The sequence below is a fragment of the Siphateles boraxobius genome, unplaced genomic scaffold (assembly GCF_051911475.1).
Source record: "Siphateles boraxobius isolate OS27281-9 unplaced genomic scaffold, OSU_SipBor_1 8, whole genome shotgun sequence".
NCBI classification, from domain to species: Eukaryota; Metazoa; Chordata; class Actinopteri; order Cypriniformes; family Leuciscidae; genus Siphateles; species Siphateles boraxobius.
The window spans coordinates 30,687,541-30,702,423 of record NW_027509208.1 but is presented as its reverse complement, the minus strand read 5'-3'; the positions used below and the strand labels follow the sequence as shown (position 1 = coordinate 30,702,423).

Genomic DNA, 14,883 nt, shown 5'->3' with positions numbered 1-14,883 from the left:
TGTCTCTGCTGGTTCAGCCCAGTCTCAAGTCTCCTTCTTCGCCACTGGTTCAGTCCAGTCCCAAGTCTCCTTCATCGCTACTGGTTCAGTCCAGTCCGAAATCATCTTAATTGCCACTGGTTCAGCCCAGTTCCAAGTCATGTTCATCGCCTCTCGTTTAGCCCAGTCCCAAGTCGTCTTCGTTGCCACTGGTTCAGTCCAGTCTCAAGTCTCCTTCATCGCCACTGGTTCAGCCTCATCACCACTGGTTCAGTCCAGTCCCAAGTCTCCTTCATCGCCACTGGTTCAGTCAAGTCTGAAGTCATCTTAATTGCCACTGGTTCAGCCCAGTTCCATGTCATGTTCATTGCCTCTGGTTCAGCCCAGTCCCAAGTCGTCTTCGTCGCTGCTGGTTTAGCTCAGTCCCAAGTTGTCTTGTCGCCGCTGGTTCAGCCCAGCCTGCCTCTCCCTCCTCAACTGCTAACACCATCCAGTGCCTCAGCAGCACCTCCGCTGTCTTGCTTCAGACACTAGGCTCCTCCCTCAGTTGCTCTGATGATCTCCTCTGGCTTCCTGGTTGTCAACTCTGCATTGGTCTGAGGATCCCTCAGCTCCACCTCAAGCTTTGGAGCCCCAGACTCCACCTTGGCCCTCTGCTCCACCAGCTCCACGCTCCTCAGGCTCCACCATGGTATGTCTTCCCTCAGGCTCTGCTGGGCTTCCGGCCCTTCCTTTGGCTCCACCTTGGTCTATCGTCACCCTGGCTGCGCTTTAGACTTCCGGATCTCCAGCTTCACCTCGTCTCTCCTTTCTTCTAGTTCTGCCATAGTCCACATAGACCGACTCCACCCCGGGCTACCAAGCCCGCTTTCTCCTCCTCAGTCACAAATGCCTGCGGCTACGCCTTGGCCCTCCAGGCCTTTCATCTCCTGGGTTCCACCTGGGTCTCCTCCTCTCACGCCGTGACCTTTGGCGGTCGGGCTCCTGATTCCATCCTGGCTCTTCCTTCCATCGGTTCCACCTTGGAACCGCAAGTACGTGCATTTCTTTTTTTGCAAGGGATTTTTTAAATACTGTGTCGTATCATATGTCTTATCTTTTCAGTTGTGTGATTTCTAAAATTTGTTACATATTATTTTGTTTCTTTCCTGAAAAAAGAATGTGAATACATAAAGGCTGAATGCATTATATTACATCTGAATAGATGGTTCTTAGTCAGAGGAAGGAAAAAATGCAAATAATAAAGATTTTGGCCTGCAAGAAAACAGTCCTTATCTATTTAGAGCGACAAAACAGTTTATTTAAAGTTTAATGTCTCAAGCGCACGACTAATTAATTCTCACTGTGGAAAAGTTAGCATGCACAGAAATAATAAAAAAGTAATAAACTTTTGCTGCCTGTCTTAATTACTGAAAAAGGCCTTAATGGACTAAAGTTTTGACCACTAGATATGAATGCAAACAATTCCTACAGGTGCCCCAACTTTTGTTGATTATTTACAAACCCTACCTACTGCATCTGAAATTGCATACTGTCAAACAACATTTGATAAACTTAGTTTGTGAAAGTTACAAAAATTATTCTATAAAGTATTCATGCGTGTAGTATGAATAAAATTTGGATGTACTACATCCGCTATGTTGGTTATTTCCTGATGGGATTCAAGAGTGTCCATCCGCTACGCACTTAAAAATCTCGACAGAAGAGGTAAATCACCCATGTGTTTCTCACGCACTGTTTACGGATTACACACACTTTTTCACATTGTAGTATGGATGTATGCAATTTTTGACACAGGGTTTGAAATAAAAACAGAATACTCTGTGACTATACTCTCTAAAGCATTATTTGGACAGTGTTGTACAGCATGAAGTATAATATAGCTAAATGGCAAGAAAAATACAATTTATGGATTTTAGTCCAATATGCTAGCCAATCAAAACAATGGGCGTTTACTTTGAAGTCTAAAAGGAGAAGCAGCCCCCACAGGGCTGAAAATGGCCATGTGGTACTATAAGTTATGTTTTTTGGTTCAAACAACTTCACTAACATTATAAGTAAATAAAAAAATAAAAAGTATAACACACATCACATCAATGAGTCAGTCCACAATGCTTTGCGCAATCATTAATGGTAAAAGTATGTTTATTTCATAAGAAACCACTACAAACGGAGCATAATGAATATAATCTTTTTATATTTTTTACCCTGCTACAAAATATTAATGATATTGATACACACTATCAAATGAAAACAATTATCACATTACAAACAATAAATAAATACTGTGAATAAATAAGTGAAATAGTGTAGCCAAGTCAATGTATACACCTAGAAAAATCTGGGTCTGTCAACACTGCTCTAATAGGCGTCTACTATCACCCACAGTGACCAGCTCTGTGAATTGCTAAATTAATTTGATGTTACGTTAACATTACACCCTTAACTTGATCATAAAATGTAACTTCCAAAGACACAGTCACTCAAAGTTAGGAGGTGATCATCCCTTGACTTGCATGAACATGACGTTTTTGCAGCGATGGTGTTTATATTTGGTTGTTGATTGCATTGTTTTACAGTGTGCTGCAATAGGTACTACGAACCCCTCAGTGCAAATATCACACAGATGGCTTATACACATAATGATATATTCTGTATGCATTACTCTCTTGCTCAAAATGCCAGCAGTTTTGCACAGATTTATATCTCTAACAGTCATTTTGGTGAATGCCAATGAAACTCTCGTAAGAACTACTCATCATGACAAATTGCTCAACACAAAGGGATAGCAAGTCTTTTGTGCTTCCATGGGTGATCACATTCACAGGTATTAGTAGAAAATGTGCACACATAAATGTGTTTGTAGTTTAGACACTAAATCTGTACAATATCAAAATTAACAGAATCTGTTTACGTAAGAACAACTTTAGAGTCTTATCCTTAGAGGATTCATTATACATAATGTAAAATGCGTTATGTTTTGAATACTGTCTGTCAGTTCTTTGGTTCTGCACATATTCAGTGTCCATCCAAACATACACATATGCTACAACCCCCTTTTTAAACACAAATACCTATGAATGCTTATGAAATCAGGTTGGTGTTATACAAGCTCACAATGGGCAAAAACGCAATCCCATCGGCAGCAGCAGCAGCAGCAGCAGCAGCATTCCAATCCAGGGCTCAGGTCCACCTCACAATCAACCCGCTTTGGTTAAATAGCTTATTTTAAGCTGAGTTGTAGTTACAGCTCTGTTGAATTACGTTCACCCATCTCTTTCATCAGCTCTCTTTTTATTCTCTTCTGTTCAATGTTCATTTTGTCACAAAAAGTAATCCGGAGGAGTAGGAGAAGGCGAGGTGTTGGAATGGGAAGGCTGAGTCTCGTTCGAACTGACGAGCTTCTCGTAACGCGCTTTGTACGAGTCACGCTCTCTCAACACACGAGACAGCTCACACTGCAGCTGCTCCAGCTAGAGAAATCAAAAGAATAGATTTGAAATACTTTTGATTAATATTGGGAAATAACTTTCTGTAACACTTAACAGTTTTGGTAATACTTTAAAGGTTTCATTAGTTAAATCATGAGTTAACAGGAACTAACAAACTTCTAACGCATTTATTAATCTTAGTTAATGTGTATTTCATCATTTACTAATACATCATTAAAATAATAAAAGTTGTATTTGTTAATATTATTTCATGGAATTATATGAACTACCAATGAACAGTTGTGTTTTATTGATAATGCTAGGTAGGGCCTAATGCATTTACTAACCTTAACTAAATGGGATCTTATTGTAAAGTGTTACCGAACTTTCTAATGTTTCAAAACCAAGTGAGCTGCCTTGCTCATTACAATGGATTCTGGGATTGACTTCTTCGCAAAGGATATGCAGTGTTGCATTAAAAGGTTGGCAATCAACAGAACTTTTCTCAACTATTATTGCTAACCAGCTAACAGAAATATTTTCTAAGAACATTGTGAACGTTCCATTTGATAATTTTGTCAGTCTGAACGTTACTTTTGAATGTTATCTGAACAAGTTCTTCTGAAACAAGTAGGCCTAATGCTGTCAAGGTAGGCAGCTGACTAGGTTGCAGAGGAGAGCTACTGTGTCATAATTGACTTTTGTTGTATGTGTCTCAGTTTTGTCATATTTCAGTGTTTGATGTGTGTGTTGTATACCTGCTGTGTGAGAATGTGTTTCTCGGACTCGAGTGCGTGCCGGTGCTGGAGTCGTTTGTAACGGCAGGACTGGGCGTAACCTCGATTCTTCAGCGTCCGTCTTTTCTGTTTCAAACGGACCACCTCATCTTTGCTCACTCCACGCAAATGTCTGTTTAGCTCTCGCACAGACAGACTTACCAACTGCTCATCAGAAAAACGCTCATCCACCCCACACTGAAAGAGAAAGAGACAAAAAGAGATGAGTCACAGAGATTTGTCACAGAATGGACCCAACGTGCGATCACGATAATTAAAGCTTCATCAAATACTCACATGATGGAGGAGAAATTAATATTACACAGCGCTTGAATTATACAGTCTGATGAAAACACCACAGGTTTGCCTTGTGGCTTTTGTGTCACTACTAGAACTGTGTGTTCAAACCAGTTGATATGAACATCGGGAAACGTCATGACAATACAAAAACCAGTAATAACAAAAAAACCTGCAATAGTCTGAGGTTGGCTAAGGATAAGGCTGAGCAAGTTCATATTCTGTTACTATATGCTTGCTTTATTCATTCATTTATTTATTTTAAGTGAAGTAGTTTTGGTTGTGATTGAAACAGTGGAGACAAATTCCTTTTAAAAATAGCTTGAAAAATTAAATTATGAATCTGTTAAATATTGATTGATCTAAGGAAGGTTGTGCAAAGTATACATGTGTCACGTTTTGGGTCTTTGTTTCTTGTTCCTGGGTTTTCGTCTGTCATGTGATCCCCCGTTTTAGTTATGTGATCCTGCTTTGTGTTCCCTTGTCTGTGTCATGTTGTCATTGGTTGATTGTTTAAATGTTCACAGCTTGTCTCCTCGTTAGTCTTTAAGCCCTCATGTTTGCCCTGTGTCCTTGTCGAGTATTGTTTGTTCCATGCCAAGTCTCCGGTAGTCTTGTTCCCTAAGTCTATGTTCTTGTTCGTGTTCCTGTTTTTGGTCAGAGTTTTCATGCCTTGCCATGTTTTTGTTTGATGTTTTATTGTGTTATTTTTGTTTGTAAATAAATTGCGTTTGGGTTCTCACCTCAGCTTGCCTTCAGTGGACCAGTCATTACAACATGACTTATGATGATTTATTCATGATGTGTTTGATAATATTAACACACTCTCAAGACAATTTGCAATTATTTTATGTTTTGGCCAATTGAATTGGTCGAATGAATTCATACTAATCTCATTTGTACGTCTCTGTATGATCTTCTTACACACCAGTTGGGGTGGACCTTCATGCTTGCTTTTTTTCTTTCAATTAAATCTTACAAATGAATAAAAAAAAATCTCATGACAACCATTTAGATGATGTGATAATGGAAAATCAAAAATGTATGAGCTTTGTGTAGTACATAGTTTAGCCTATAGATTATGAGAGCGTCTTTGTGCATGTGTGTGATTTTGGCATTACATTTCCATACAGCATAATCTGACTGAGTGTAAGTGACATTGATCAGGATTACATCACAATAATAGTAGATATTACCATAATCTGATAGCGCTGCTCCACATATAGAGGCAGACATCCACCAGTCCTATCCATTAAACTGCTTTCAACACACTTCGCCACAATATCACTTGCCAGTCACGGTTAAAAATGTGAAACAAGGCGGGTGCATCAACACTTTCTTATTGAGTTTATATTTACAAAGACAGTGATTTAGTTCTATTTAGGTCCCCTTTTAAAAGCAATTCATTTATTTCTACCCTTCATTTGAAACCAAATAACTGTGATATATTGTTGCATCCCTGCATGAATAATTACAATAATATAAAAGAAGTTGCAAGTGCCCAACCAAAGAGAACCCATATCACCATAATTGTGAGTTCAAACTAAAACATTTTAGGAAAATGATCATCAATTTATGGAGTCAGCTTATGTGATGTTCTCTCAAATGTTTCAGTTGTATTGACAATTCAACATTCAAGATTACTTTGGGAAATTAGTGAATGCAACCAGACAAAGATAACTGCAGAAGTTGAGGAAATGAGAGAAAAGTCTATAAAGAATTAATAGACTCAAAAACGTTTTTTTTTGTTACTTGTAAATGGTACTCAAACCAATCAATTAATCTTAACTTGGGTTTTCTGAGTAAACAAGGCATATTATGATAATAGTACAGATTACTATATTTTTACAATTAAGTTAAAACGTAAAGTTAACTAAAAAGTGTTAGAACAACTGTTGGATTTTACAGTGTATAGTACACTTTAACTACATTTAAAAGACAATAGAAGAAACTTACAGTAAGTGGGTCAAAAACATAATAAAGTTAAGCTAACTGTATTTAACATACATTAAACTATAATATAATTAATTTACATTCAGTTAAGTATATTCTTAAATATATTCTTTTAAAGTATATTATGTCCTTAAGAAATATATATATATATTTAAAAGTATGTTAAAGTGTACTTCTTCTTTTCACAAAGGAAATGTTTGTATAACAAAAAATCTACAAATTAGTATTACTGGTGGATGCGGACATCAGACTTTGCATTCTTTTAACATTTATTAATTAAATCTCATTAAATGCAGGCATAGCTCTATGATTGTCAGGGTTATGTTTAGTTCTGTTTAGTTCCACTGTTTTTGATTTCGTTTTGATTCAGTACTTTGTTCCCGTTTTGCCTTTGTTCTGCGTTCCCTAGTTAGTTTCCTTAGTTGTCCTTAGTTCCACACACCTGTTTCTTTTCAACTGATTTCCTCTCCATGTGTATTTAAGCCCTGAGATCTTTCTGTTCAATGTTCAGTCTCGTTTACGTTTGTTTGTGGTTGCGTTTCCTGTTTATTCTGTATATTTGTAATTAAAGATAGTTCTAGTTGGATTATATCATTGTGCACTTCATTGCAGCCACTCACCCGTTAAAGTGATTTCTTTATCTTATGTTAATTAAATATTTAACATATATAATGGGTAGGGGTGTCACGATTCTCCAAATCCTCGATTCGATTACATTTTCGATTCTAAGGTCACGGTTCGATTCGATTCTCGATTTTTACTTTTTTTTTAAGCACAGGTTGCTGTTGCTCTTAAAAAGCTGAAATCAGTTCATCGCGATCTCACAAATCTCTGTTATTATCAATGAAGCTGACTGCACAATGAATCTTTCATAATATATAGCCTATACTTTGTTTGTTATAATTAGAGGATTTGCCAGCTTGCAGAATTCAGCACTGAACAAGAAGTCCGTTTTGAGCGGTGAGGAGTCTAGCTAAATCGCTCAACGCTGCAAACATGTTTTAAATAGAAACTCTGGCCTGTAAATAGTTAATATTTTGTTTTAGTTGTTCTTGTTGCTTTTCTGCAACAGATAAATAAAAATTTATTAGTTTTATATGTTTTATTCATAGCTATTTCTAGTTTGCGGGAGTCCCGCGAATCGTTTTATTCTCCCGCACACACAGAGTGAGTGCATTATCGCCCGCGCTCGCACTCGGCCATCAAATCTAGTCCCGCGCCGCACTCTATTGCGTTGGGAGTGCACGTCTGTATCAAGATCCCTGCCCGAGGGTAGAGGATAGTGACGGGAAATATCGGCCCGGGTCGGGCCAAGTTCGGGCTCGGGGCCTCGGGCATAGAATCTAAGTTAGACGACACAGCCTTTCAACACGTGTATTTTTTTTTCCGCGCCGTGATGAGTCGTTCATGAACGATCCGTTCATTGCCTCTGTCACGCGACAAATGAACAAAAGACTCGGAAGGTCGAGTAATTATTAATGTTCCCTGTAAATTATTTTTGACTGCATCATAATGATTTCTTAATTCAGAATATTATCAAGATTGCGTAGGTGGATGTGTTCGGGGGATTTGCCTGTTAAAAGTATAACATTTAAAGCCCTAGAGCCCTTATAACATTTAAAGCCCTTTTTTCTGAAATGACTAGAAAAAAGATTAGTTAATTTTGATGAACGAGATTGAACAATAGAGTCAGTAAAACTTTCCATCACGGGCGCGACATGGGGGCGTGGCAGCATCTACGATTCCATTTTTTATTTCGATCTTTGAGATTGTGAATTAATTTCGATCGATTTCGATTTAAAATCGAAATCGTGACACCCTTAATAATGGGGAAGTGACATTAACCATTAGCATTCATATTTTGTAGCATGAGAGTCTTAATATCATAGTGGTGTTTGTTGATGATACATAAAAAAAATACAGACTGGTTTGATTAAATCACAACAGTGCTTTATGTGGCATGTAGTCCATTGGTCGATCAAAAGCTACTTGTTTTTATCTGATTTTCAAATATATTTTTTCTAAAAAAACTAAATGTGATGTGGCCTAAAACTTCTAGTTTTTTTCTGAGCATATGGAGAAAATACTTTGGTACCGTTGAGTATGTGATTGTGTTGACAAAGTTTTTGGAGGATAAATTGGTGACTGCAAGTACCTGAGAGAGTTGCAGATGATGATGATGGTGATGATGATGATAATGACCTTGCATTAGATGATGTGGGTGATGGAGGCGGCTCTGTGGACTGAGGGGTTGTGAGAAGGGACTGGTCGATGTGTTGACATTGGAAAGAGATGGAGGGGTGGATGAAACGACCAGTATAGGGCGGTGACACATGTCTGATGGCTTGTTAAGAACAACATCAGCCCCGCTGTCACTGCTGGAGTCACCCATGTGACTGCTGCTCGAACTCTGAGACAAAACCGGGAACTGGGAGTGAAAGACCAGAGGAAAAGCAAAGAGATTACAAAGAGCACATTACAAAGAGATTATAATGAAAATGCCACATTTGGACAAACACCCCACCTTAAAAGGCCATTTTTATGCAGGGTGCCAGAATAAGATGGCATGTCAAGTGTTCTCGAGAACCCTGCTCTATTACATTCTCTTGAGCTCTGTTTTTTAATGCAAAAACATTCTGCAAAAACTGTCCCTGGAGTCCTGCGTGTTTTGTATGTTTCCCCCAAAAACATCTCATCAGAGTCTCCAAGACATGAAACGGGTGTGAGATAAAGAAAACATTCAAACTGTCTAGTGCCTGGTGGCTCCAGGACCAGGGTTAAGCCCTTTCTAGAGGTGTCAAACACTGCATCTGGAGGACCACCCTCCATTCGAGCAGGCGTCTCCAACACTATTTCTGGAGAGCTACCGCCCTGAAGACTTCAGCACCAACCCCAAACACACCCAACCTAACTAATCATCAGGGTTACTTGAAGTCTATGGGAAGGTAGTTGGAACAGGTTTGGAACTGAACACTGCAGGAAGGTTGACCTCCAGGAGTAGGGCTTGTGTAAATGCCTTGCTGATACTATTTGGTACATAGCCTACTAAATGTGTGTTCTTCCATTGCTGTAGCGCAGGAGTGCCCAATCCTGTTCCTGGAGATCTACCTTCCTGCAAAGTTCAGCTCCAACGCTGATCAAACACGATCAAACATGTACTTGCATTGCTTTTTGAATTGCGTTTGTCAACAGATTTCAGAATGCAATGGTGTGCGAAAACGAGCTTCAAAGCGTTTGTGTTCACATGCTGCGGCCTGACACACAAACAAATTCGTGGTCCAGATATCTCAGATCATACCTGTGAATTCACTGCAGCAGCAGCGGAGTTTAGCAGGGCCTCCACTGCATCCTCACATCCCAGAAACCCTCCTCGATCCCGGTCCCCTCGCTCCGGAACTCCTCCAAGAGCTCCCAGCAGGGACGTGGTACCTCCGGGCTCCCCACCGAACTGCTGCTGCAGTGCAGCCAACCAGAGTAGATCCTCCAATGAGGTGGGGTTTGAACACGGTGCGGGGCCTCCAGCGGCTGGGCTCCCATCCAGGTTCCCTTGAGAGCCAGAGCTCTGGCCCGATATGTATCCAGTTGAGATGGACAGCGGGAAAGAGAGAGAAGAGGAAGAGGAGGATGTAGATGGTGGTGGGTGTCCGTCACTGAGTGTGGGTGATGGAGGAAGTGAAGTGTAGGGGCTGGAGCTGAGGCTGGAGTCAGGAGGAGGGCAAGGAGCATACGGGGAACCGGTCGTCTCCTGATGGAGGCCTGGTTTGGGGTATAGGCAGGTCTGAGGTGGTGTGTCTGGCTTCACTTCAAACTTGAGCAGGTCGAAGTCGTTGAGATACTCCATGGCCAGGGGGCTCGGGGGCAGAGAGGGCAGTGGCAGAGACGAAGACATCGCAACAGGAAGTTGTTGTTGTCTTTCAGTTTTAAAGGCGCACAACAACAGACTTCGATTGTTACACAGACAAAGAAACAATATTGTGCCAAATTGTTTAAATGATTGTTTCTTTGAATTGAAGGGCTTTCCGTTTTATTATCTGAAACTGGCAGAGGGAAAGAAAGAGAGAAAATAGTGAGTAGACAGCCAAAGACTGCTCCATTAATACAGTAGCTTCTTAAATCATACTAAGTTAGATGGTTTGGATGAATTGTTTTTTTAAGATGTTCAGATCATATTTCACCACAAAGTTCCCAAAAAGCTTGTTTGTTTATTTTTAGGTCTCCTCATATAGAGGAGCCTCTAAGCTCCTCTATATGAGGACTTAGTTAAAGTATCTATTTTGTAAGTTTATGTAAAAGACAGGTTGATGAAAGAAAAGCACATGAGAGAGAGGCTGACTGTTACACTTTCGTGCACTCTAAGCCTACATCACGGTCATGGCGATCTATAACAACTATGCTGTAGCTTTCGAACGGGTAGCCTATCTTTTTTCACTGCATTTGAATTAGCTACCTGATCCGTGAAGAACCGTGAATAACAGTCTATGGGAGAAACATCAAGTCGATGCCTTGATAACGTTAGGTTGGATTTTGCAATTAGCCCACAACAAATTTAACACCCTCGTTTCTATGAAACTGAAAACAATTGAACCAGCTGGAGACTTTGACACAAGACAAAACAGAATAGATGTTTCAAAACCGATCAGATAACGTTACTATGAACATACACAGCAAAGATTCTAGAGCGCTACGCACGTATATACACAGACACCATATTAGGAAAAAGGGGCGGGCTGATGCTGACCGATTTATTACACATCCAGAAGAATACATTTCAGTCGTCATAGGCTCTGGTAATTATCGAGCATAATAGGAATAAAGTTGTGACAAAAAAATTATCAGGGAGGAGAAATCTGAGGGGGCAAGTGCCCCCTCACTTTGAATAGGCATGACGCCACTGCTTTTGGTTGAAGAGCTGGTGAGATAAGAGACAAGAAGATTCCAAAAACTGTCTTGATATTACGATAAAGGCTAATACTGACACATTTGTTAAATAATAAAATATAAAATAATGTATGAAATTAATCATCGACATTTGGCTTTAAACCTGTTTTTAAGAAACATTACAGAACCTTTGTGATATATGGCAACTCATTTATTGGCTAATTATGAATCATGTTGATGTGTGGGTTGCAAACAGTTTGAGATTAATAGAGGAAAAGGCCTAAATCCAATCCCATAATCTTAATCCATCAATCTAGTCATTCCACGGAACGGCTGCTCCTTAACATAAATGTTATAATGTACAACTCAAACAATAGTGACTTTTGTGAGGACTTTCATTATAGACACAGAAAACTAAACACATCTTATCAATAGAAAAAACAACTATTCAAAGTATTTTGTGATAAAAATGAAAAACTTTTTTTTGAAAATGAAATAATTTTTTTGGAACTGACATTCCGCTTTTTGAAATGTACAAAAAGTTAAATTTATAGTACATTTTTTGTTTTAATACAGTAACGAGCAAAAAGACACTTAAATGGTTTAACCAAAACCTACATTTACTAAAAATCAAATACAAATATGAAGATAAAATAGTTGAAAACATTTTTGTACTGAAACATCTTGATAGTATACAGGATTCTATATTTTAACAACTAACCTGTCATAGAGAATGTTGAAATTAACATGTACCGAAGTTATTACTTTTTTTAAGTTAGAAGTTTCACTTCATTTTCAGCAAGACCTATTTGAATTACGAGGCTAGATTATAAACTACTAAAACTGTTAGTTATTTACTATTAAAAATCTAAATATAATATTATGAAGAAAAAAATATTAATCTTCATTATAAACTGAACATTCGTAACTCTAGCTTTCATTACAACATAATCATTAACAGTCCAGTGACAGTCAATAAACTTTTAAAACCAATTATTAAAGTTTCTTACAATCATTATTTGAATCGTTACTGTAGATCACTGCTAAGAGAATGACCTTCAAGTGGCTTCGGATGGTCTTTACTTTCATAGCAAGAATAGAACAGAAGATGAAGTAAGAAACAAGAGTATTTGATAGTGGAAAAAAAGAGCATCAAGATAAAACTAGCATTGGTAGTTGGGACAGTGGAAATAATGTGTTAAAAGTCCATATGTTCTTACCGTGTGTTCATGTGGACAGCTCACACACATCCTGAGATAATGACTGACTGATTGATTCCTGCCATGAGTGTGTATGTGTCAGTGCGAAAGCTTATGTTTGGTGTGAGAGCCACTTTGGAGCTGATTGTCACTAACAGCGCCCCAGCCCTCCCCCTCTGACCCCCCGCTCCAAATCCCCCTCCATCCCATCTTTCTCTCTGTCGTTTTTACACTTATTCTGAAAATGATAAAACTCTCAAATGAGGAGCACACTTAGTAAAATCTTGTTTGATTCCTCCAATAAAGTTATAAAATAAGCCATTCAGAAGACAATTATAGAAATAACATTAGAAAAGAAGGTATTTTTTTAAGGCTAAGACTGTTACAGACCCATTATCTTAGGGCCTAAAAAGTCGACATCCAAAACCCCAAAATAAAATTCCAACTGAGACAGTAAAAAGACAAAATGTATACATGAACAAGAATTTTCCGGTGTTCTTGTTTAACGATATGACTCATCATCCCTTTGTATATATATATATATATATATATATATATATTCATATATATATGCTATTTTATTAGACCAGCTATTTTATTATTCATAGAGCAAACAGACCTGATTATGAGGGATGAGCTCATGAGGTTCACACCGATCAGAGTCATTCCATGCTGCCACCTAGTGCACTGACTCCAACATCAGCTCTGACTCTTCAGTATAATGGTCAGATTCCATAAAGAAACAGTAAAAGTATGGAACAATTATAATAGTACTACAGAGTGTTTCTTTACGTTCTTTTACTTTTTTTTTAATTGTACAAGCATCTAAAACTATTACTACTTATATCAGAAGTTTCTGACTTGATGACCTGAAACGATAAATTAACCAAATTAAATTTTGCATCACCCTAGTCAAGAAATCCTTCCTATTGAAATTGCTATCATAATTTTTAACTAATCCCAAAGAATACTAATAGAATTTTATTATTTCTAACATAAACTACTGTAGATCTTCTAAAACAAAACCCAAAAGAAAATACAATAAACGTACAGTATAATTTAACTGTCCTGTAGCGAGACTTTTTTATAATACAAGTACAAACTGTAGAATTTTAATACTAATAATGGTCTTGAAAATGTTCACATTGTTCAATTAATGTTCAATTAATTGATTATTCGATCAAAATTACAATACTTAGCAATTCCATTAGGAATCCTGAAATTCACAATAATTCTTACATAAAAAGAATACATTTGTCGTGTGCATAAAAAGAGTTTTTGTGGCTTGGTGTGTATATAATTGTGGAGGTTTACCGGTAGGCAGAAATTGCCAAACTAGCACTTTTAATGATCCTGGGGGGGGGGGGGTGAAGTTGTTAATCTGAGGCTCCTAATAATGTCTCGTTGAGGAATCAATATGGTAATAATGTCTGAGTAAATCTGATTTAGACACTGGGAGTAGCTTAATACAGTGAGATGTGTAATCTCTCTCTCTCTCTCTCTCTCTCTCTCTCTCTCTCTCTCACGCACGCAAGAACATACCTAACATAGACTACCTAACATAGACTAACATAGACATATCTTCCTGCGAATGCCCTTATTTTACACCAAACATAACCTCATATGAGGTCACGAGTAGGATGAAAAAATTAAAGTGTGCAAAAGAGAGAAAGCCTGTATGGAAGTGATTTTTTCTTCTTCTTTCAAATGGCTGTTTCACAGAAGTCTATGATGCACTTTAATGAAGCAGGCAGAGCCTCCCGCCCTCCACCACGACGTCCCCATCTGATCCTGCAGATACATGTCTTAATCCACACTAACACTGTTACAAGCCACAGATTAACTATTTCATCCAGCACCCCCATTCACCGCCCCACAGAAAACACATTTTATTATGTTACATCCACAGTGTTTATGTAAAAATATGTTACATCCACACATACTGTGTGAACTGTTAACAGACAACTCAAGAATTGTAGGTACATTTTAATGAATTAACTAAAAAAAGTCAATAAAAGTAAATTTGGATGAGGAAATAATTGGCAGAACAGAAATAACATTAAACATGTTTTGAAACATGATAAATATTTTTTGGTAACACTTTATTTTACAGTGTCCTTGTTACATATGTTACATGTACTTAGCATAGTAATAACAGTAAATAATGCATAATTACATACAACTAACCCTCAACCAAACCCTAATCCTACCCTAACCCTATAGTAAGTGCATGTAGTTACTTAATATTACTTAGTACTTAAATACATAATTACACTGATATCTCCATACCTCAACTCAACAGAGATCCTAGAGCCATTTCAATCTGGGTTCAAACCCTGTCACAGCACTGAGACAGCCCTGTTAAAGGTG

The 14,883-nt window shown here is 38.2% G+C and overlaps 1 protein-coding gene across 2 annotated transcripts; it reads right to left on the bottom strand.

Annotated features, from left to right (window-relative positions):
• Positions 1–2,315: 2,315 nt before the first annotated feature.
• On the bottom strand, positions 2,316–12,628 carry nrl (neural retina leucine zipper). 2 transcript variants are annotated; one of them, XM_077219782.1, is made up of 5 exons: positions 12,535–12,628; positions 9,735–10,467; positions 8,592–8,864; positions 4,169–4,384; positions 2,316–3,452 (listed from the first exon to the last, which is right to left on the bottom strand). In XM_077219782.1, exons 2-5 carry the CDS (start codon positions 10,323–10,325, stop codon positions 3,303–3,305), a joined length of 1,230 nt encoding a protein of 409 aa, XP_077075897.1. In that variant the 5' UTR covers positions 10,326–10,467; positions 12,535–12,628; the 3' UTR covers positions 2,316–3,302. The 2 variants fall into 2 exon arrangements, with proteins under 2 accessions (XP_077075897.1, XP_077075896.1); XM_077219781.1 differs by having other exon boundaries at positions 9,735–10,473; positions 12,535–12,622.
• Positions 12,629–14,883: the final 2,255 nt, after the last annotated feature.